This window comes from Coffea arabica, chromosome 2e (genome assembly GCF_036785885.1).
Source record: "Coffea arabica cultivar ET-39 chromosome 2e, Coffea Arabica ET-39 HiFi, whole genome shotgun sequence".
Taxonomy (NCBI): domain Eukaryota; kingdom Viridiplantae; phylum Streptophyta; class Magnoliopsida; order Gentianales; family Rubiaceae; genus Coffea; species Coffea arabica.
In genome coordinates this window covers 9,751,608-9,775,748 of record NC_092313.1, presented here as the reverse complement: position 1 = coordinate 9,775,748, position 24,141 = coordinate 9,751,608, and the positions used below count along the sequence as shown (strand labels likewise).

General features: G+C 34.8%; 3 protein-coding genes across 9 annotated transcripts; all 3 read right to left on the bottom strand.

The window, feature by feature from the left end:
• Window positions 1–1,329: 1,329 nt before the first annotated feature.
• On the bottom strand, window positions 1,330–6,059 carry LOC113730808 (uncharacterized). The gene is made up of 6 exons (XM_027255742.2): window positions 5,587–6,059; window positions 4,625–4,733; window positions 3,419–3,549; window positions 3,196–3,270; window positions 2,946–3,092; window positions 1,330–1,758 (listed from the first exon to the last, which is right to left on the bottom strand). Exons 1-6 carry the CDS (start codon window positions 5,908–5,910, stop codon window positions 1,639–1,641), a joined length of 906 nt encoding a protein of 301 aa, XP_027111543.2. The 5' UTR covers window positions 5,911–6,059; the 3' UTR covers window positions 1,330–1,638.
• A 1,057-nt stretch (window positions 6,060–7,116) lies between these two features.
• LOC113730806 (uncharacterized) lies at window positions 7,117–14,011 on the bottom strand. 7 transcript variants are annotated; one of them, XM_027255741.2, is made up of 12 exons: window positions 13,783–14,011; window positions 13,289–13,640; window positions 12,037–12,120; window positions 10,943–11,051; window positions 10,154–10,221; window positions 9,919–9,996; window positions 9,438–9,502; window positions 9,170–9,236; window positions 8,894–9,076; window positions 8,402–8,458; window positions 8,129–8,224; window positions 7,117–7,559 (listed from the first exon to the last, which is right to left on the bottom strand). In XM_027255741.2, the coding sequence occupies exons 2-12, from the start codon at window positions 13,409–13,411 to the stop codon at window positions 7,425–7,427; spliced, it is 1,065 nt and encodes a 354-aa protein (XP_027111542.2). In that variant the 5' UTR covers window positions 13,412–13,640; window positions 13,783–14,011; the 3' UTR covers window positions 7,117–7,424. The 7 variants fall into 7 exon arrangements, with proteins under 7 accessions (XP_027111542.2, XP_027111539.2, XP_027111538.2 ...); XM_027255738.2 differs by having other exon boundaries at window positions 12,041–12,102; window positions 13,783–14,005; XM_027255737.2 differs by having other exon boundaries at window positions 12,041–12,120; window positions 13,783–13,922.
• Window positions 14,012–15,166: 1,155 nt separating this feature from the next.
• LOC113725819 (transcription factor GTE6-like) lies at window positions 15,167–20,229 on the bottom strand. Its single transcript, XM_072078813.1, has 9 exons — window positions 20,096–20,229; window positions 19,085–19,201; window positions 18,500–18,715; window positions 17,166–17,243; window positions 16,569–16,793; window positions 16,228–16,326; window positions 16,060–16,118; window positions 15,810–15,960; window positions 15,167–15,706 (listed from the first exon to the last, which is right to left on the bottom strand). The coding sequence occupies exons 1-9, from the start codon at window positions 20,096–20,098 to the stop codon at window positions 15,497–15,499; spliced, it is 1,158 nt and encodes a 385-aa protein (XP_071934914.1). The 5' UTR covers window positions 20,099–20,229; the 3' UTR covers window positions 15,167–15,496.
• Window positions 20,230–24,141: the final 3,912 nt, after the last annotated feature.

Here is a 24,141-nt window from a genome sequence, read left to right as displayed (position 1 = left end):
TTAAAAAATTTATTGTAGTGTAAGGTTTGTTTATCAAATTATTTAGTCTACAAGAAAGTCATATTACTATGATTAGTTGAGAATGGTGAAATTTGAGATATGATTAATATATTATTATTAATACTATTTCTCTTCTCTAGGATATATTTTTATGTATATAAATTGTCTCCCCTAACTTTTTCAAATATATCTCCTATAATTTTTTGATAAAATTTTTGAATTCTACACAACGACCTTTGACTTTTAGCGTGGGCGACAATGGAAGCTTCCAATGCTGATCACGTTTGCTCGAATCGCGCACGATGGCCATGCGAACTAGTATAAAATGTCATATTCTTTGAATCTAGACAACTGCCACTTTCATTATTTTGTTGTTTCCTACCAAAAAAAAAAAAATTTTTTTGTAGTATTTTTTTCCGGGCTTTTGATACCCTGCCAAACACTTGTAAATTCTTGCCAAACAACAATGATAAGACCAACTAAATCTAGAAAAATCAGACCAATTATTGTGCCACCAACAAGACAGCACCAATGGTCCATTACTCGTACACTTGGCCCTTCTTTTAACTGATTTTTTGGCCATCAACCAAACCAATACAATTGCATCCACTCCTTGCGGCTCTGTTTTTATTCTTGTTTACTGGGACAGGGGCATCTCAATGCCCAACCTTTTGTGCAACATACCTTTACTTGAGCCGTAACTCGATTCAACACTTAAATTTAATGAATTCATATTTTAACATGTTAAAACGTATTTGATAATAAAAAATTAAATATTTAAATTAATTAAGTGACACTTAATTTTCTAAGCAAAACTTGATTCCAAAAATAAGTAATAACCTATTCATTTATCACTAAATATGATATACATTCAAATATATTTAATTTAATACTTAATAATTCAATAAGTTAATAGATTCAAATTTCAGATTTCACACTTCGATTTTATCAAGCTCACTTTAGTCTTTGGAATGTGACTAAACCAACAAAGTAAAGCAAAGCAAAGCAAAGCAGGATGGGTAATGCAATATGCCCATGCAGCAATGTCTATTAGGCAGTAAGGTAAGCAGAGCTTGAACTGCATGCTTTTAGTGGTGAAAGTCATTGCTTTGCCATTTTCCCTGATTTTTACGGTGGAGTTTGTTACCTGCAGCCCAGGGCATCAATTTAGTTTACTTGCCAACCACTCTGACAAAAACCAAAGCGGCGCCTAACGTTTACAAGAATACTACAGTGCTCAACCGCTCATAGTCAAACAAAGCATACTTGCCGTTTAAAACTGTTTGTATGAACCTGCCTATCAATGAAAGACGATGACAACTACAGCAATTCAGCACCAGGGTTTTGAAATATTCAAAGATTTAATCGACAGAGAGGCATTGCTCTTTCTCGTCAAGTTTCTCTGCTGTGTCGATGACCCTGTCGTACTAAACTGTAGTCCAGTAATAAAAACTTCAAAATGATGGATAATTTATCAACAGAAAGGCAATGCTTTCTTGTCAATCATAAACCGCAGACTGTATCTAATTATTTACAGAATCACAAGGTGAAGCAAGAAGCAAAGAAGGCCGGTAAGGCGAAACAAAAATCATATACTTGGGAGTTCCGCTCATCTTCAAAAATCATATATCCTGCACACTACTTGGAGTTCGGCTCATCTTCAGATTTCTTGTACTCGGGCTTCAGCTCATAAGTGCCTTGATTTGATCCCTTGTTATTATATACGCAGAGAAGTTTAAGCATGTCTTTCAGAAATTGCTGCAAAGAAAAAGGTTGCCAGAAGAAGAAAAAACTCATTAGTAAGATGGGAAGATTACGAGGAGGACCAGAAAGACAAGGCCGTGAAGCTATTCCTATACAACATATAACACCAATATAAAGCATAAACAGAATTATAAAAAGACTAAAAGAGCTAAGTCCTTCATTTAAAGTCGTCGCCAGCAACTTCAATGAAATGCTTTTGTTCATAATGAAATTAACAATAGATTTGGCTGGAAGAACATAATGTAGAACCATCAACTGTAAAGTTTGATGTTTTCATACTCCTGACTACATGTAAATGAGTACTTGAAGTGAGTCTCCGCAATCTCCCCCCCCTCCGGGGCGGGATCTCTCTTTCAATCATCTGTGGCGGTTCCTATTCCCCTCACCTAAAGTCCTTGCCTATTCCATTTTTTGTTCCTATACATCTGTCTCCATGCATTCAGAGCAATTTGAAAATAGAACAACCTCACAAGGCCCAAGCACAGCTACTTGTTCCCAGACTCAGTTCCTCCACGCTCAAAAAGAGTTGGCCCTAACTTTATCAGGTAAAATTACTTTTTTTTTTCTGGCTATCCAGGCCGAATTTCCACTTAACCAGCTGAAGTTGGATTCGAACTTAAAAATAAAGCACATCTGTTGCACCTTAGACATTTTCTTGTGAAACCTTAACAGACAAATCACCCCCCCCCCCCCCCCCAAAAAAAAAGAAACGAAAGAAATAAGATAAGATTAATTTTTCATACACTGGCCGTGTATACACTGTTAGCATTGGATAAATGACAATTATGCAAAATTTGAATTTTAAATTCAACTTTTGCACATATGTCCTGAATCCAACGGTGATAGTGTATACACTGTCAGTATATATAAAATTTACTCAATAAGACAAATACATATTCTTGTGAAAGCTTAACATAAATTTAAAAAAAAAAAAAAAAAAAAACCTCTGGTGGAGCTTAAGTTGTTTGTCTGCCAAAATAACAACTGGATGGGAAAACTTTACTGGAATAACATCTAATTTCAAGAAATTTCCTACACCGCTGGATCAACATGTACAAGTACACAACTTCAAGAATAACAGCAAAAACTACCCTTAGATGCATGAAATTAGAATGCATGGTACAGAAATATCAAGTACAAACAAAAATGCCAAAAGAAGAAAGAGGCTTAAGCTTACACACCTCTGGTTGGTCTGTTTCCTGAACAAGTTGTTTTAGTGTCCAATTTGGTTGCCTTTCAAAGAGCTTGAACATGATCTCTTCCATTTCATTACGGTCCCTTCTTGTTCTTTTCAACTCTGAACTCTTAACTGGCATTTTCCTCTTCTCCTGTTCAAGAATGCAGGCCTTTATATGTATATTGTGATGGCAGACAACACAACTATCCTATGAAACAAAAGCAGCAACTAGAAGTGAAGATTCCTTGAATTACTTGAGGTCCTGAAGCCTTTAGACCAAACAATCCAGGCATAGGCCTTAAATGCTGACCACTATCATCGTCAATAACCTGCACAATGGAAGGTTACATCATATCATGAGAGTAGTATTACTCATAAAATGTGAAAGAGACACCATAATATATCAAAAATACATCTTATGATGCAAAATAAAGGATATTGATGCTTATTTGAAAAAAAAGAAGAAGAAGATTCTACCTGTATCTGTCTAGTTTTTGTCATGTATTTGGTTGTCCTCTCACGGCATAATTTTCCATAGTCCTCAATGGTTTTACCGTGAGGCTTCATGTCAAATTTGTGATAGATTTTCCCTTCCACAGAAACCTTTCCTGAAATGACAAAGAAACTCTGTATGTATTTACTTTGAGCAAACCAAAACCTAATGAATTACTGTCAAATACTTGGTCTACGTAAAATGTTAAAAAACAAGGGCACTAAGCTAAACTATGGCCATATGCAAACATGTTTTGTGCATTTCAAAGGAAGTTATAGATTAGGAAGGCAGACATCAGCAGCATAAAGGTTTCTTTTGCATAAAAAAAAATTTCAAAATCAACAAAAATGATCCACCAAAGATTATTCAGTGAAACAGTAAAACTAGTAACGTGATAGGTTCTAAACCAGGTCAAATCAGAAGATATTATTCTGTGATCAAAATTAGAATAAAAAATCAAGCAATTTTACCATGACTACAGGACAGAGTGTGAGGAAGAAAAAGGAGTTTTTCAAGGATGTAAACATCATGCAGAAATTTAAAGTCTCACAGCACAAATGAAATTTTCTAGGACTACTTGTTAAAGAATGTTATCCTGTCAAATCTAAAAGATTAAACTCAACTGGAAATTCCAACTTATCTTGCTCTCAACTCCGTGCTCGTTTGAATTGAGGTTAGGCATAACACTTCTGGGAGATTAATCTAGCAACCCATATTTCACCATTGATGTGCCTCCCTCACCAGATATGCGATAATTTAGGAAGAAAGAGCAAAGAGAAACAATAAACAACAAACAACAAAATGGGGATAAGACATCACCCACAAGAGTGCTGCTAGAAAATTAAATCAATGGGAATTTTACAATTATAGGAATCCGACAACAAAGTTATTATCAGTTCTAATAGCCTTAGAATAGATCGGTTCTGTCATACATAAAACTCCAATTCGTAAGGAATAACACCTCTTAAATTTCTTTGAGTGCTACACGCAACAATCAAATAACCAGTACAGAACACAGCCAAATTTTATAATAGAAGTATGAAAATTTTCAAAAGGTAAAAGATATTTGGAAGCGGTATTACTTAAGTATTAATCCACAAAGTTAGATGACACCAAGGAAAGAAGAAAAGAACAAGACTGAAAAGTTTGTTGGATTTTTTTTTTTTTTGATGGGTAGAAAATGCATTCACCTTGAGCTGACTCGGAGAATACAGACATTGGAATAAAATCCGTTGACATGTCCATGGAATAGCACTTGGGAATGTTTCCAGATTCCGCGCCAGCCAATTCCATAGTGAACTGATAATAATTTAAACAAGGAATGAAAATTGGAAGAAAACATATACTCATAGGAAACAGAACTTGTATGCAAAAGAAATACTCCAATCCTTCTCCTCGACCTGAAAAGATTGACAAACAAAAGGAGGACGAGTACATCACAAATTAAATCTCCATGCACAGAATATGGAAATACACCAAATAAGAAAGACGTGCTGTGTTGATTTATCTTCTCAAAAGACTCAAATGGACCCGCAAGCAACGAGGCATCCCAAACAGAGATATAATTTTGTCGTAAACCAACTTTAGCAGGACTTAAATGGTTCTCAAAATTTTGAAAACATAAACAAAGTAAAAGGAAAAGCGGAAAAACATCAAGACCAATCCCAAAGCATGTTGAAAACAAAAATAGTTGAATTGTGCTAATACTATAGGATAAATCTTCTTCGTTTGAAACAGAAATTTTCCAAATTTGGATAGAAATATGGTCAAGTTCAATATTGTCTATGTAGCAATATTCCTCTCCTAGTCCTAGAACACCACAACACCCACATGCATGCTTAAAAAGAAGTAACAGACGACAGCGAGACACAAGCCCAACTGTGATAAAATAGAATAAGTATAAATTTGAAAGCAAGAAATGCAAAAGCATATATCTACAAAACTATCAAGGACATATCCCAAACTTAAAACCTTCATGACAAGGATGATGGTGCCTCACCCTCATGCACGCAATTTTACTCTTTACCCTTAAAAAGTTGTAACAGTAAATTCAGGGTTCACAATTCTTGCATGCATTCGGAATAAAATAGGCAAACAAGTAATTGAGAAACTAAAGAATGCAGGAGGGTAACAGGAGGTAGAATTGAGATACCTGAGTAGAAGAGAAGTCGTCGTTGGGGAGTAAAGGGTCGACGGCGACGACGACTTTAGCAATAGGCCCATCAGAAGAAGACGAAAATGACAACGATGACGAAGTGGTAGAAGAGGAAGAAGAAGAAGAGTAGTCATGAGGATGAGGATGATGTTGGTTCAAAGAACGAGAAACGAGGGGAGGGCATTTCATTAGCCAGACGTGTCTCTCCGCTTTGCTCGTCTCCAACTGCCCATTCCTCATAACCCCGTTATTGTTGCTGTTTTCAATGCAAGTATAACTGTTGGTGGTGGAGTTAGGGGCGATGGTGGTTTTCTCCGCCATGACTGAGGTGGCGGGGAGGAAAACAGGAGGCCTTTTTCAGTTTCCAACGAACACAGAGACCCTGAGGAGATTTATTTATTTATACTATAGTTAAATGGAGGCATCAGCGACTTAGAGGAAAGGACTGAGGTGGAGTCTGGCGTTTGATTTGTTGTTCTCTTGGGAGATCCGAGCCGTTCCCTTCTTCTCCTTTTATTAGATAAACATAAAAAGGAAAGAGAAAATAGGTAAACTATTTATCCTTTGTATTTAGTGTGTGTGTATATATAAATATATAGGTCCAAGATATCACTCTTTTTTGGAAAGTGTAGCTTATTAGGGAAATGATTACAATAGTTTGTTTTATTAGAGAGTGAATAAAATCTTTCATGAGAATGAAAATATGCTGTGTGTGTTTAAATAACAGATTATTTGAAATAATTTTTTGAAAAATATATTATAACATTTTTTTTATGTGATATATGCGAGATAAAAAAATGATTGAAAAATATATTTAAAAATAAATTTGTGTAAATAATTTGTTATCCAAACACGATAGCTATCAATCTTAGGTTATGATAAGGACATAAATATGCCACGAACTTAAAAATTATAATTTGAAAAAAATCTCAAATTACTTAATATTTTTTTGAAGCCCTTAAAAGTTCGTTATGACTAGATCAATTAATTGATGAGTTGATTAGGTTTAGGAGCATGACGACAAATCGCATGACATTTTGTAATTTTGGAACAGAAAAAAATGCATTTTTTCCCGTGAGAGGCTTGTTTCAAGCTTCATCTTGTTCAAATGAACTGGGGGTCCTCTTGTAATCAAGTAAGATCTTAATCGACTCTATTAGGTCGAGACCTTCAATCTCTTTTAACACTGAGTGCAGAAAAAATCTGGACAGATTTGTATTACCTTTTTCTGTGTTCAATATTCGTGGCCATAAAATTCCCAGCTGAAGAATTACCACAGTACCTTGACAAGTTACAAACAACCCAAAATTAAAGAAAATAGCGTGTGATAGCTACATCTGACAAGGGCAGAAAGATGATTCTGTTTCTGAGAAAACAAGTGGAGAGCCAGGGCTCGAAGACAAATCTAATTATGACTATCGCTCTGCCGACAGCTAGTAAAACTGACAGCCTTTCTGATGCTGAAAGAGATACTAAATGCCCAAAGATCTTCCTCCACCTATCTCCTAAGATTTGAGACAAAGCACATAACCTGAATTGAATTTGTTCACACAATCTGTTTCAGCTTGATTTAATATAATGATACATATACAAGAACAATAAGTTTGACTCGTATAACCCCAAAAAATTTTCGTCATACTCCACTTGATTACAGGAAGAAACAATAGCAACCCAATAGTACATGATAAAGAATAGCGTTCCAAAAATCCACCGCCACGAATGGAAACAGCAACAGCAGCCAAGCTGCTCCTCCCACATGATTTTTGCTTTCCTTTATGCATCCCTATGTGATTCTCATAGCAGCTCAACAGGTTTAAACTGCGTTTGCAATTGAACTAAACTGAAACTGCGTCTGAGCTGCTGCTCCCAGTGGAATTTGCTTTTCTCTCTGCTTGAAGTGACCTGCATAAAGCCTCCAGTTTTTCCTTCTGGTTCCTTGTTCTCTCCAGCTGTTTCTTTAGGAGTTCACGCTGGATAGAAAGAGGCACCAAGAGAAGTTATTTAAAGCATAAAAGGGGATTCCAAAACCCGGATAACACATTATAGTAACCACCATATATATTCACTGCAACCAAAGGATAAAACGATAGCTACCAGTATGTCCAACTTGCATAGTGATGTAGCAATAAACAAGAAGATATTTAGAGCCTCTTCTAGGTTGCAGCTGTTGGCTTAGGTCAGCATTTCTTGCAGTTTGTCATGTTTTCAGGATCTCAACTTTATTAGTGTTTAAAAATCATGCTCCCAATGTCATATGGAAAATGGTTAATGTTCTGTTTTTCCAGATGCTCCCTAATTGTTATATTAACTGGAGAGGGGTGATTCTGGATAAAGAGATGGTCATCAGATTTATAAAGCTCCGCTGAACAAGTTTTTAACTTCTGCATAAAAATTGTATTCACACATAACACAGGGAATACTTGCTCTTGAACATGAAATAGGAAATTATTGCTCGGACTTCAGAGAGAATGAGGATTGATAAGAAAAGAGGCTCAAGACTAAAGCTATAAACTCATGTGAGTTAAAGTCAACCTCTTACCTCCTCAACAAGCTCTATGAGAGATATATCTGATTTCTCACATTTGTTCTTCAAGAATGCGTTTTCCTTTTTAAGTTCCTTAATTGATTTGGCCATCTGGACTCAGATACAAAAAAGTTGAAAATCAGAAAGTGCTTTTTCCTTCCAAAAGTGCAGTAGTGAAGAGAGTAATCCTCATCAGCAGGTTGGGAGAGATTCAAATACCATTCTATAGCTTTAGATTAAAAGTGCAATAAAAGGGCAGAACAACATTAAAAGCATATTGCTGTCTACCTTCTCTATTTCTTGCTTGAATGTTTCAAAGACCTCATTGCTTTTCATCAATGCTTCCTGAAAACAGGCAACAAGAACTACAAAAGTTCAGCAAAGGAGACAGAAGATACCCAAGTTAACATTCTCAAATAATGAAACACAACAGACATGCCTGAGTTTACTTTTCATGTGAACAGTTCAATTAACAAAAACATCTACATATTGTTAGTTTCAGGACAACAGATTATTCACATATTCAAGAGAAGGAAACATATTTTGATGGACACTAACTACTAGAAATTTTCAATAGCAACCTTATAATGCAGGTCATCCCCCAATTAAAAACTATGCAAGTCATGAGATGAATTAGTCAATACGGAGTTTCCAACTCAATAGTCATATAATCAGACGTGTAATCCTTACAGTTATTGATCCGACATCAACTCTAAATCTTGTACCAAACAGTTGGAAATTTGGTAGAAACTCAAAATGTTACAGCACAATATACTCAACCTGGAATTGCTGGAATTTGTCTCCATCAGCTGTCAACTGTAATCTCAAATTTTTTTCAGTTGCTAATAGATGTGACACCTGCTCAGCATACAATTTCATCTGTGACTGTTCCTGGACCAATTTCTCCTCATGTTGCTTAAGTTTTAAATCAGCAAGCTGAAGTTCAAGTTCCTTTTGCTTCAACTGTGAAGCAAAAACATGAAGTGAGTTCAAATTTGCAAAAGAGAAATAAAGAAAAAATGAAGAAGTGGAAGTCTATCAGATCAGCAAGTTCACCTTCTGGGCATGTTGCTGTTCAGATAGTGCATATTGGTCAGCAAGTTCTTTCAACTTGTATTTTAGCCTGGAATTAAGAGAATTGAATTACAAAGGAAAAAGGCCAAACATTTTTCTTTCAAGAAAGAATCACACACAAAAACTGAGTTCAAGTTACATCCTCAGTATAAATTTATTAGATCAACCTCACTATTCATAATGTGCTGATATCATGGTTTCGCACATGTTAGATGGAAGTGGATATGGTGACAAATTTGTGTAATCTTACATCTCATTTTCTTTCAACTGAGACAGACATTCATCTTTCTGTTCATCCAGCTTATTGCTTACTTCCTACAAAAGAGAAATTCAAATAAAATAAAATAAAAAAAGAAAAGTTCAGAATGCTGAAAATGGGAAACAAATCCAATGCTCTTTTCTGAGTATGTAATTGAAGACAAGCCAATATAGAAATTCATCATGTACTTCCAAATCATTTGATGCAACAGTTATTGACTTTTTCTTTCATCTGTAGGCCACTATAAGTGATTTTACTCCCATTAGAAAACCAGTAGGCAAGTCAAGAAGAGCTTCCACAGCAATTCATTCGAGTGACAGTATAGTTAGGGATGTCTCTGCTGCTCAAATGAAAAAGAAAACAATTCATCACTGTATTCTTACCAGCCCATTTCTACATGCTATCAGTTTCCATAAACATACATAACTTTCTTGGATATACTATGCATAACAAACAAAAAAGTCTTTCATACTTTAATGGCATCTTGGAACTTGTTTGACAGATCTTGTCTCAAATTCTGACTCTCTGTGGACACACGTCTGCATTCATCCTGCAAAATATTGTAACCCAGCAGCATCCATCAGAAGCACATTACGCCAGGACTAAAGCTAATTTACAGAATTCAGTCAGATCATTTTTGCAAAGATCAACCTTCTAACAAAAATGTTTGTTTGTTCTAAAGGTACCATAGAAGAAACAGGGCATACCATCAGCGTTTTGTTCTGACGTTGCAATTCTCGACACAGTGACTCAAGTTTATCTCGAACAGCAATGGCTGCACAAAGAGAACAAAGCAAACAAATCAATACATTAGAGGGTAAAGAAGTGCAACTATCTCCAACAGAACAATATGCTAGTAAACCTAAAGATATTTTGACTAGTTAAGATGATTGACATCAGAGTGACACTGTCAATTTGATATATACTCATGACGTAGCAAATTGAAGGGGATATTCATGCACCAGCCACATAGGCTAACATAAAGGCAGGTTGGTATATTCCTTCAACACATTATGTACATAGACAGGGAAGCACTAGGTTTGAAGCCATGAAGAGACAAATCTAAACCAGATATTGGAAAGAATTCAAAAAAAAAAAAATCATGCAGCTGAGAGTCCCATTGCTACTTATTTTTCCCTTTGCTGTTCTGGGAGAGAGCTCTGTCCAGAGCTTTTAGACTTCCCTAGCCAATGTTGCTAATAAACTATAAACGTTTAAGGAACATCCTGTTGCTGTTATAGCTTAACTTTCTTCTCTGTTATCGTCAATCAGTATCATGATAATAGGACCCCCTAACTGCTGTCTTAAAAACTCACATTAACAACTTAACCACAACAATACAACAATAAGGTAGACTTGACATGCTATGGCTTCAACAGCTGCCCCTACAAATTTTCAGTAACCCATCCAATAGGAATGCTTCAATTCAAGAAAATGCATACTAGAGATGCCATGGTAATATAGAATCCAAAGCAGATGCTACAGTAACAGGGTACCAGAATCTCTTTCAGCAAGAACGTGTTGATACTTTAAAGTGAACTCCAGAACCTCCTTTTCCGATTTAAATGTGCGCTTGGCATTCTTACGTTTCCCTTCAGTAGCCTCCTGATATGTAAAGTAGTAAAAAGATCAGAATGTAAGTTACTAGTCAAAAAGAAATTAAAAATGAATAAGCAAAAGGGGGGGGGGGCAAAAGTATTTGAAAAAGTTGAAAGCGAAGCTTAAAGCTGTTTTGAAGAGCACCTTGACAGATGCTCTGAAAATCAGCTTTTTTAAGCTTCAGCTAAACCAAAAGTAGTTAATAACACTTCAAGACAGCTTGCAGCCTTGAAAATGATAATCTATGGAAGACATCAATTTCTCGTGGTTTAAGAAAATGGAAAAAAGGCATATGACTAGTTCTAAACCAAGTTAAATGGACAAACATGATTAACATAATTACTCCTGACAAATGGTAAAGGCTTCTTTGAAAGAGTTTCAAATAATTACACCAGAAGTAGAAACTCTACTAGAAAATCTAAAACTGGATTTACAGCTAGGGGATCCCTTCTCATACACCGGGATGATTTCCCAATTTGATGGATGATAAGCAAGAAAGAGTCAGTAGACATTCATGATAATCTCAGAAGCTGTTGGATATTTGGATCAAATGCTATAATTTGGTAGCTTAGAGTGACTAAAAGTGAATGTTCTTTTCCCATTGGCTTAGCATCTGCTTACATATACTACCTTAATTTTGCTCAGAGTTGATAAACAGCGACTACAAGAAGCCAGGATACAAGTGTTAGATTTTCTGATTCTATACTCGCCAGAATATGCTTAGGGACACTTGCTAAAGTGAGTGGTGCTACCTTCAGGGCTACAATCACTTCCAAAATTTGTCTTCTATTTGTACTAAATTAAGCCAGAAAACCCAAGTAAGCACAAAGCAAATATTTGAGGAAAATATAAACGCAATGTGCCAAAATCGGATATTGATTGCTAAAAAACCATAAAATTCATGGCAGATGCATAATCGGCCAAAAGACAAAAGCACAATGAGGACTAGTCACCAACAAGAGCCAAGAAAATGTAAGGACAAAGGTATTACTGACTGCTTTTTTGTTGTTTTCAGCATTTCCTGATGAAGACATCCCCTTGCTATCAACTTGTGGACCTGAGATATCACTATTAGCTGCAAAAGTTTTACAGGATAATAGTAAAGAAACTTACTTATGTCTTAAACTAAATAATAAAGTTCAAAGATGAACTCATTAAATTTGAAATACATGCATCAAAAACCTGGATCCACGTATCACTCATCAACATATGGCAGCAGATATGTGCAAGAAATGACTGGTAAAATAATAAAACTTAAATTCATGTGAAATGAGAACTGATCCAGGTGAACAGGTTGCAAGGTATCTCTTTAACACAGTTAAATATTGTCCACCAAACCCTTGATACGCTCCAGAAAATGAAAGCAAATACCATCTATTCCTTGCCCCATTTCACTTACTTGGTTTTTCAGAAGGAAAAAAATAAATCTGAACTTTAATGTGGTTGTTGTTGAATGTAGGATGTGGGCTTTGGTATCACAATACTCAAGAAATCTACATGTAGAAACTAAATCTATGATAGCATAATTTAAAGATGATGCACAAAAATGTCCAATTAATGAATAATACAGATACAAAATGAACATCCAGATCCTAAATTGGCCAACGAAGGCCAATTCCAAGCCACTTGACCTAGAGTTAGACCCCAGCCCGTGCATCTTATTCCACTTCCCAAAAAGAAAAAGAAAAAAAGCATACAGTGGAAAAGCGACATGTAAGATTGAGGACATTATCACATACAACAGAATCATGGGAGAATCATCATCCTGAGAAGGAAAATGCAACATCATAGATTATTGAAAAAGCAAATGGGAAATTATTTTGCAATCACTCAATGGAATACATTATGCAGAATTCCACCATTATCATGCATGAAAATTTATCTATTCTTGGTTCTCATTTTGGAGGACTGTAGTTCAAACTTGTGTACATTTTTCCAACTTTTAAGCAGTAGCAAGTTTGTATAATTGATGTCTACTTCTAAATTTAACAAAAAAATCCCAACAAATACTAGCATAATCATTTTGCCACATGACCAATTAATCAATCTGAATATGTAGGCAATTCACCTGACAAGGCAAATGAGGTCTAACGTCTTTAACCACGAGAAGAACAACATACTTTTATCGTGCCATTCGCCCGCACTTTCCACAATATTCAAATTAAACTTAATGCAAACTGTTCAAAGCAAGTGTAAAAGAAAATAAACCATAAGTACTACTAATTAGAGGAACAAAAAGTTACATTTTCCAGAACTTTGACAATCTTCCTCGACTTGTGCATTTCCACGATTGGATTCAGCATTTTCTGATCCCGCCACCACCGCCGTTGCTTCTTCACTTTTTTCCTCAACCAAATCAAGGTCATCACCCACTAACTGAGGCCTCAAATTGGGATCCACTAATTTTTCCTCCTTATAATCAATCGGCTCCCGCTCCTTGTCTTCGTCCTCAGTCTTTGGAGTTTCCGGGCCCAGCTGGTCGACTGTCCAGGAGCTCTCCACAAACCCATCAGGCAACGAATCTGCCTCCGGAAGCTGATTCGCGTCAGGGTTAGGGCTCATAGTCGGATTTGGATTCTCCATATCAACTGTAAACTGTCCACAAGAAAATCCCTCATACAATCCTAGTTCTTGACTGAACAACGAAACTTTTGAATGCGTTCCAGTTTTGTGAAAGAAACTAAAACCCTAGCTATTTTAATTGACAAGTAATTGCACAAAACAATGTAAAGATTACCAGAGCGAAGGTTTTCTGAAGGGGGGACCGGAGTAGGGAACTGTTGCTTTGCAGTTCTGAAAGTGAAACTTACACCTCGGTTGATCTCGGATCCTTTTTCGTGGACTAAACGCCACTACTACTTGAATATGTGAATTGGTAATTTCAATTCTCGTGAAATTTAAAGCTCAGTTTCCATATTTGGCAATTAAACTTTATCCCCATATAGTGTACCACCTAATCCAAGCTCAGTGGACACCAGTCCTGCTTTGGACTATATACGTGGGGTTCAACTCTCACCTGCATTGAAAAAAAATCTAAGGTAGTGTCAAAGCATTTCTAGCATCTGGTAAGATTTGTATATGTGTTAGCTCCTAACATAAATCTTTTTAGACTCCCCTTCTCTATACTTTAGGATAAAATAGGTTATATAATTATTATTTTTTTCAAAAAAAAAAGTATCACCTTAATCCCATTGTTACAAGGGCTTTATCAAAGCGTCTAATCTAATTTCATGGCACTAATATTTAATACACATAATTTACTAGTAGCATTTTAAAAAATCCCATTCACAAGGTTTTGGTTTGGTCTAATTTTATGTTTTGGTTATCATCCCATTGTTTTTTATATATATATATATATATATATATATATATATATATATATATATATATATATATATATATATAAAACTTGTAATGTTGATCACTTTATTAGTGGGAATTAAGACGAGTAAGGTTGAGATTTGGTACAATTCATGTAGTGTTTTTCAGAATTAGTATATATTCATAGACTTGGTTGTATTCATATATTAAGTTATATTGAGTTGATTCGTGTATTGAATTGATGTACGTGAGTAAAATTTATATGTGTACAACAAGTTAGTGTAAACCAAATTCAATAAACAAATAGACTAATTTCGATCGTACTTGCCCCAAATCCTTATTAGTTGTAATCAATGTGTATTGATCCTACTATTGCAGATTATTTGATTGATTGCATTCCTCGTTATCTCAATTTTAGTCTAGCTTTTCTTCTGACAAATAAACGCACAAGGCCCGATTTGGTTGCATTCCTCGTTCTCTCAATCAATTTTAGTCTCGCTTTTCTCCTAAATCAACACCTAAGCCCCAATTAATGCTTGTCCTAAGAGCATTGGGTAAATATACCTTGATTTTAAACTAATAAAGCTTCATGGTATTAAGGATTTTTGTTGCTGTTACCATAATTAGTAAAATTCATCGGAGTTTGGATTCGTCCATTAAAAAAAAAAAAATTAAAAGTTTTTCATCCTAGCACAGTGACCAAAATACTGGGTTAGCCTAAGGTGGAGGAAATTGGGCACGAATGTCAAGCAGGTTGTACATAAGGTCCTAAGGCTGAACATGAGGAAGACATTCACAAGTATGCAAAAGCACCCAACGCAAGAAGATGGGACAATGCATATAAAATTTTACAGTAGTATCTCACACCGTTCGATTGACTGTCTTTCTTTACAGAAGGAAGCATGTCAGAACAGGAGATATTTCTTTTCTTATTCTTCAGGTCAGGTGTATAAATTGATGACAAATGACTTTGTCAACCTTGTAATCTTCAACTTCCGAACTTCAGCATGATCTGGCGAATTCAGACTTCAGTACTCACTACTCATTCATTCCTTTCCAAGGAATTTGATTTTGGTACTTCATCTAAATGGCCACTGTGGTGCATCACTGCATGCTTATAACTTCACAGGCTAAGGTGCAGACATCTTATTCCGTTTTTTGGCAGTATTGGCAAGAGCATCAGATTTATCTTTCTTCGTTTTGGAAACCGGGTTGTTGCTAAGCTTGGTGGCGGGCTTTCGGTTGTCAGCTTTATTCTCTTCACAATTGCTTGAACCCCTGCCTTGCACTCTCAATGCATCTTTGACAAAAAATTTTAGCCTCCATAAAGTGGATTCACTCTGCATTCCAAATAGAAAAGTCATGTTAGTTATGAACATGCAGGAAGAAAATACTCTTTTTTTTGAAAGGAAAGGGGGGAATTTAACAATGTTCAATGATCACCATGGCATCTATATCAAGTTCCAGGTCCTCATCTCTCAGCACAAATTTTGAATTCGTTTTGGCAACCATTTCCAGTGCCTTAGTGAGATCTTCAGGACGTAACTTACTGAGACCTATTCCAATGTTTCTTTTCTCCTCGAGCGATATTTTTCTACAGTAGTGGTTTTAAGGTTAATAATAGCACAAGACACAATTTTTCCTTCATAAACATTATATCAAAGTAAAACTGAGATTTGGCATCAGATGGAACCTGCACTTTTTGACTACCATGTCCCTGAGTTCTTCCAACTGTGAATCGACTTCATTAAGCTGAAAGAATGTCAAGCTGGTTGTAAAAAACGTGAGGCATGTATAACTGTACAGACTGTATATCAAAGACGGCACAATTCTGCCACAGAAGTGATCATTTATCACATACCTCATTGCTTAAATCTCTAGCTGTTTTGGCATGAGCTGCCTGCTTAGCAAGCTTCATATTCGACTGTGCCTCTGCTTCCTCCTCTTCACGTCTCTTTTCCTGGAGACACAGAATTCACCTTAAACAAAGTTCCAGGAATGTCATATGAGAGAACATATGTTACTGAACATTCAGGGATCCTTACTGCTCCGTGCTCAAGCACAAAATAAAGCTAAAACTTTCCTATGCCTAATCAGAAACCATCAGTGTGAGGTTCTGCTAATAGTATTACACCATGTGAGGCTATTATACCAAGGCCTACATACAACAGGAAACCAATAAGTTTCTATAACAATAATTACCTCCTCAATGACTTTTGGTAACAATTGTAGCCACTTCTCCTCAAACTTTGCCAACAATGTTTTGGCCATCCCATGAACATCACTCTTTTCATCATTGTACTTCATCGCATTTGTGAACACCAACCTCACATCTGCACATATCTCACGAACATGCTTGTAACCCGTACCATCCTTGGCCTCCATTTGATTCTTTATTGTACTAAAATCCATGGGCCTGTCAATGACCTAGAATCAACAAATTAATGCAAGTTCAAACTCACAATTCTAGACAGCACAATCAAATTAAGGTATAAACACAGAAACATCATGATAATTCTTTTGTAGAAAATCAGCAGATTCGTACAAATTACTGAATTAGCACCCACACACCTAATTAGTTTGACAGCTTTTTCAATCTGGAAGCAGTACAGGTAAAATCTACTACTTGTCGGAGCATCTCAGTTTCATGACACTTACAAAAATAAAGCTACTGTTTCTCTTCTAGTTTTTAATGTTGGTTACTTCTTTTTCCTGCTTTGAGCATCAGGTTTCCTAGTCTAGCACAGAACTGGAATGGTGGACAGCAGGGAGAAGACAGAATGAAGCTAGGTGTTCTACCTCGTAGTAGTCATCCAAGCCCAGCCCTTCAACATCAACAGGCTGCATAAATGGCCACGCCCACTTGTGCTGAGTGATCTAACACAATTAAGAAGGAAGTAAGCAAATTGGTTGAGGTACATGTTAGAAACTCATTCCATCAGCAATTCAAGATATAATGTGCCATTTTTAAAAGCTCAGCTCAATACAACCACCAATGCTACTATAGAAGAACAGGTGTGATACATGGTACAAGACAATATAGGCACCTGAAAATAAGCAATTTCTTTAACAAGTGAGTAACCTTAAACTTGTATCCGTGAAACATGACAAAGTTTCTTAATATACATTATCATATCATCTTTATTCTCCATTAAAAGTACAAGGGCTAGGCATAAGCCAAACTGATAAATCAGAAGCCCTTTTCTCCACCATGTATAAGCAAAAGTGAAGCCATGTAAGATTCTAGTAGATAAAAGGATGGATGGGGGAAATAAACAAACATTGACTCGCCCTCTACAGGAAAATACAACACCTAGAAAGATTAGCCAAGTTACTGAAATCAACTTTTTCCTTTCTCAACTATGAGAAATGAAGGCAGCGGACAAAATGTGCACCACAATGTTATGGTTCCGACATGATAATTCCAGGCAAATGACAGAAATTTTAATTGGTGTCTTCCATGCCCAAGCATGAATACCATACCCAACAAATTGTCTATGGAAATTTGTGATGCTTGGGCTGCCAAAATATAGTAAGAGATTTTGCCTTAACAGGGCTGAGTCATATCTTAATGAAATTGGTCAAAAGGAGGACTAACATTTTATTTGATTCTTTAAGATGTTACAAAAATGTCTACGCATCACAAAAGGGTAAATAGGCTCACTCATGAATTATGCACTAAACCATGTTGAGTTTCTCACGGTGGAGTGCAGTGCAACACAGGGTAAAAGATGGACCAAAATCCTCAACAATACCCTGAAATAGCTCCCTTAGGCAACTAGCACTTATTGTTTAGAATGTGTAATAGAACTGGTGCATATCATTTAAAATTGGAGCAGATTAAGGAAAACTATGTTACAAAAGAATCTAGACAAAATGTGCTTGGATGGAAGTCTACTCCGCTTACAGTTAACTACTAGCTCTATAGGATTGCAAAATGATTCTCTTCTATATGCACCCTGGCGGAAGGAGCAAATATCGCAGAAGCAGAAACATTTCACGACATAGTTTTGAAAAAATTGTATTTTGGAATCAATTTATGCGTCAAGTGTGCCAAGCTAATAGGTTAAATATGTCATGTCAGTAGCCCCATTCATCTCCATTCATATATAGAGATAAAGATTGATGATTGCCTGACGTAGTATCGATCCAAACTGGCGCATAAGGTCTTGCATTCTCTTTGCAGCAGCTGCTTCTCTGCGTGACGCATCCTGTTGTAGCTTCTTAAAGCTGGGCGCATATCTTTCCCTATCTTTATTGTTCCTTGAAGAGGTACTCCAGGACGTGCTTGGCTGATTTAAGCTTTTACTTGAGTAAAACAGCTCAACTTCATTCACTCTTTGATCAAGCTAAAAATTTCAGAAGATACAAATTAAAATTCTTGAATGCCAGTGACAGCAGAAATAGATTATTGCAGACAAGAAATGGATTAACAACAAATCTCATATGCTTCACTTAATCTTACAAGAAAAAGAAAAACTAAATGCCAGCAATACTATTGTCCACTTCATCTAAAAACAAAGACAAGTTATGATAATTCATCAGCATTTAGAACTAACATTTCAAAATATGGGAAGAAAATAACACCTATGGATCCTTCTTGGGTGATCTTCATCCAGACACAATAGCCACTCATTTGAGCTCTTCTCATCTTAATAAATGTTAAAACAAAGAGAAGAAGTGCATGATTCATTCAACACTTATAGCAATAAACTCACGTTGTCAACTTCCATGGATAGCTTATCAACACTGTGCTTGACCTTATCCATTTCAGCATCAGTACCTACCACCTCTGCATTCCTAGCACGCAGGTTTGATACATCCACTTTTTCCATCTGATACAAAAATTCCAAAAGAAAAGCTCAGTCAAAGGACAAATCCAAGACTAAACTGCATTGATTGATGATTTAATTTATTCATGATAGAGTGTTAAATCTCAATCATACACAGTTATGTGTATTTCTTTATGACAAGTAACCTAGGCAATAAGCAACAGTCAAGTGTTTTTCCCATATAAATTGAGATGCAGCTCCTACAGAAAATTTGTGGGGCAATTTCTCCAATCAGCATTTCCAAATTGAGGAAAAAACCAGCAACATATCAGACTCAGAAAACCAAAACCTTGTCATAAACTTTCCCCAGTACTTTCAAAGTCCATTATCCAATTCTTGCATTACCTAAAACTGCCAATCCACGCAGCATTTCCGGAGGATTAGAATTCCTTCAGAAGACCTTTGTGTTATTCAAACAAAACAGCACAAAGTGGCCAATCACATTTTAAAAAACAAATAACAGCAAGTGCTAGAGGTAAGAATAATTTAATCTTGATAAAATCTCCCATTAATCACCTTAAACCTTGATGTTATGTAGATTTCAACTGAAGTTGTAACGTTTACATAGCGCTACTCTCTAAATTCGGCAGACTACGCCACAATTTGAACCTAGGAAAGTGGAGAAGTAAGAAACAATATCCACCTACAGCAAAAATGACAAAATTAATAACTTTACTAATTGGATTAAACTGAATAATCCGGTTCTTGATAATGTCTCAGGACTAAGCTCCAAGAACTCTCGTATCTTACAAGAAAAACGAAAATAACCCCACAAGGAAAGGCATGATTAATCAATAATCAGACACCTTAAAGTCAAATTCAAGGAGACAGAAAAAGAAATGATAACAAAACTGCAAAATTTTCGAAGAAATTGATGCATATATAGAAAATGAATACCATTTGCGGCGGTGGTAAGGATAGAGGGAGAGGCGGAGGCGGCAACGAAGCCCTTCGATCTTCGACTTGATTTCTGGGTTCTTTTCTTTCTACGTTGCTTTGTTTTAGGCAATGGGCAGAGGCTGGTTGATATTTTTATTACTACTGCAATTTTTTCTCCTCTTGAGTGAGCTAAAATTTTCTCCTCCTAGGCGTTGTATAATGCTTGAGTTTCGATTTTCAAGTTTCAGGGTTCAATGGGGTAAAGGGTCCTTAAATTTTTTAGTGTCTCCTTCTTGAAAGAGTCTCAATAGTTTGTTTAAGAAATTCAGCTGCTACTCTCGCAGCTTCTTCTTCTTTTTCCTGCTATACACCACCACCACCAGCAGTCAGCAGTGCCAGTTGAAACTGTGAGTGTGTACCGTACCAGGTTATGACAGTAGATCGCATTATTGTCGACTAGGGGCAAACGAATTGTGCCAAGAAAAAAAATAATGAGTAAATATTATGTACACAAACATATATCCTGGTCCAAACATATATCCAGTGCTGTTCATATGCAAAAGTTAAAGTTCAGATATAAATTTTTTATAGTTATCATTTAACAAAAGTTAATAAAGTACATGTACTGTCAGTGTATGAAAGATTAATATAAAATTAATTGACCTTAAACAAAAATTTGTATGTCTTAAATTACAGAATGTACATTACATTTTACGTAACACTATATGTGAGGTTTACAAAAAAAAATTAAATATTTACGTTATGTTCAAATTAATTTACATTATATACAAACAAGATTTAAGTTCAGGTGAACCAGCCTGACTGATCCACTGGATACAAAATTTTTCTAATGATTCATCTAATTTATCGTATCATATCCTGTGTCAATTGACTTATTAGACTCTTCAAATTAATCAATTAATTTCTTCATGAATTGTTAGGTAAGGTTAGAGGGTGTCAAAATAAGTGATTCAAGCAGATTGGGACGGATCATAATTAGGTAATAGGTATAATTGAATCAATCCATTTATATCCATTTAAATAGATGGATTGATTCACCAATAAATTGAATCATCAATGCGAGATCCGTCGATATTTTTTGCTTAATGCTATGAATATTTTTTATTTAGATTCTATCGCTTATGTGATTCTAAACATGGATTTACATTAACTATATTAAAATTAATCACATTGATAATAAAACAATCACAAAATAGTACACGAATTTGTCCTTAAACATAATTAACGGTAACTTTATTAATTATGTAATAATTTGATGGTTCCAAATTAGTATTGATGAAAAACTTATAACAATTTTTAATTACTATTACTACTATTACTATTACTAAGTAATTACTACTACTATTTCCTATTAATTTGACAAGTAATTACTATTGGCTTTTAATATACTATTAACTATTTACTATTTATTTTTACTATTTACCATATGTGTTTTTATTTTTACTAAAAAACTATTTATTATTAACTTTTTACTATTCACTATCTACTTAATAGTACACTAGGAAACAATAACAAAATAGTACACTAGTAGACAAGAACGAATTTGTCCTTAAACATAAAATTAACGGTAACTTTATTAATTATGTAATAATTTAACGGTTCCTAATTAGTAGTAATGAAACACTTATTACAATTTTTAATTACTGTTACTACTATTACTATTACTAAGTAGTTACTACTACTATTTCCTACTAATTTGACAAGTAATTACTATTGGCTTTTAATATACTATTAAATATTTACTATTTACTATTTACTTTTACTATTTATCATTTATTCTTTTTTTATATTTACTGAAAAACTATTTATTATTAACTTTTTACTATTTACTATTATTATTTACTTGTACTATTCACTATCTACTTATGTTTACTATTCATATTTACTATATGCTATTACTATATTTTTTTACTATTATTATTTACTTTTACTATTACTATTACTCTTACTATTTACTATTTACTATTACTATTTTTACTGTTACAATTTACTTTTACTATTACTATTACTATTTTTTATTTTTAATATTATTTACTAAACAGTACATATATTATTATTATCGCTTACTGTTACTATTTCTAGTTTGACATTCAGTCAATCTATTGACAGGAAGATGTAATATAACTAATTCTAATAACACTATTAATTAATAAACTATTACTAATTAAATTAATTCAAACACTAATCAAATGTAATAAATTAACACTAATTAAATGTAATAAACTACTGATCTAATAGTAATAATTTAAATCAAATGTAATCAACTAATAAACTAATACTAATCAAATATAATTAACTATTACTATTTAAAATGACACATGGGGTCTGTCGAATGTAATACTTGTTGAACCAAGTATTGTCAGAGATTCTGGCTGAGCACCACCAACTTCAGATCCTAGAAAACTGCTTTTGCTTTTTATGAACTACAAAGGAAACTAATGCACACCAATGCGCGACAATGTATACAAAACTAACCGGCTGAACAATGTTGAAAAACACAGTCGGTTCTTTTCTGGGCAGAATTTCTTGAGATTTTCTATGTATGGGAGGACTAAATTGGGAAAATGATGAAGGAGATGAGTGAAAGTACACAGATGGGCTTGTTGAAGTCAAATTGCTTTATTTGGTAATATATTTATAGCCAATTGCATTGATTGTATCGACGCAATCCAATCATTCATTCAAAAATAATCAACAGCTAAAAAAAATTGAAACTGTCAATTAGGGGTGAGCGCAGGTCGGGTACTCGCCCCATTCACCGTTTGGCTGACCCGATCCTTATCTTGCGAGTCAGCCATTTTCTAACCCTTATCCGCCCCACATATTAGCGGGTATCCGATTATAGGGTACCTGCTGAGATAAGGTCAGGTCAACGAGTACCCGTCCCGCTCCATTTATTATTTAATTTTAAAAAATAATTTATATCAATTTAATTTTCTATTTTACACATTCATCTAAGATTTAATAAATTTTTTTTCTAAAAAAAGATTTCCAACCAAGAAACAAGCATGTGAAGAGAATATAAGATAAAGGAAACAAATTAAAAGAATTCAAAATCAATAAAAGTTTGAAATAAGTAGCACAATTTTTAATATATATATTCCACATTAATTAAACTTTTTTCTATAAAATATAAGATCATGACTTCTACAAATGAATCTTGTAAATAAACTATTGTCTCTCATATTTGTAATGTAATTTGTTCAATAAAATTATTTATTTAGTTCTAAATTATTATTTTATAGTGTCTGTATAAAAATAAAAATAAATAAATAAATAAATAAATATATATATATATATATATATATATGCAGGCGCGATCGGGTACCCGCGGATTTTTAATTATATGTATGTGACACTAACCCGCCCCATATCTTAGCGGGTACCTGACCCTTTATTGACCCGATAAAATAATAAAAATCGGATATCCTAATTTTCGAATCGGATCGAATCGAATACGACGGATTTTCAGGTTATCGGATAATTTTGCCTACCCTTACTGTCAATGGAGTGTATGTGCTATTGATCAACCCATAGAGTTTTGTCGCATCCATTACCAGATACCGCATCCACATGTGACGTCTGGATTTTAAAAAAAAATTTCCGCACTATTGATCAATGGTGCTAAAATTTCGCGCATCCAAAAGTGGTCAATTTTTTTTCTCAAAAAAATTCACACCATTGATCAATAGTTGATCAATGGTGCATAAATTCGTTTTGGATGCAATTAAGCTAGTCACCGCATTGGCAAATTTTTTTAAAAAAATTATTATTCGTTTAACTTATATAAAAAAACTTAAAATAAATTCAATTTCGCTCAATGTCGCTTTTCACATTTACGGTGACCCCTATTAAAGAACTAATTTGTCAAAAACACCAAATTTGTCATGATTTCTTATTTCGGCATTATTTACAGAAATTCGCCCTAATCGATGTGATGATAAGGTACTTTGTTTTTATCGGCATTACGTAGATAGCTAAAACGCATTTTTTATGGTAAGAAAGGGTATATTAAAAGATGATGAATGTGCTGTGTGTTTCTC

Bases quoted from the DNA above. Each gene is read 5' to 3' on its own strand.
- LOC113730808 (XM_027255742.2), bottom strand. From the start codon at position 5,910: ATGGCGGAGAAAACCACCATCGCCCCTAACTCCACCACCAACAGTTAT. The intron at 3,550-4,624 runs GTGAATGCATTT...TTGTCATTTCAG, and splicing joins ATTCTCCGAGTCAGCTCAAG to GAAAGGTTTCTGTGGAAGGG. The intron at 3,271-3,418 runs GTAGAATCTTCT...TCCATTGTGCAG, and splicing joins CAAAAACTAGACAGATACAG to GTTATTGACGATGATAGTGG.
- LOC113730806 (XM_027255737.2), bottom strand. From the start codon at position 13,628: ATGGAGAATCCAAATCCGACTATGAGCCCTAACCCTGACGCGAATCAG. The intron at 9,237-9,437 runs GTAAGATTACAC...TCTTAATTCCAG, and splicing joins CAGTTGAAAGAAAATGAGAT to GCTAAAATACAAGTTGAAAG. The intron at 8,225-8,401 runs GTAGACAGCAAT...ATCTGAGTCCAG, and splicing joins TCAAGCAAGAAATAGAGAAG to ATGGCCAAATCAATTAAGGA.
- LOC113725819 (XM_072078813.1), bottom strand. The intron at 16,794-17,165 runs GTAGAACACCTA...TGTTGATTCTAG, and splicing joins GCTTGGATGACTACTACGAG to GTCATTGACAGGCCCATGGA. The intron at 16,119-16,227 runs GTATGTGATAAA...ACATTCTTTCAG, and splicing joins CTAGAGATTTAAGCAATGAG to CTTAATGAAGTCGATTCACA.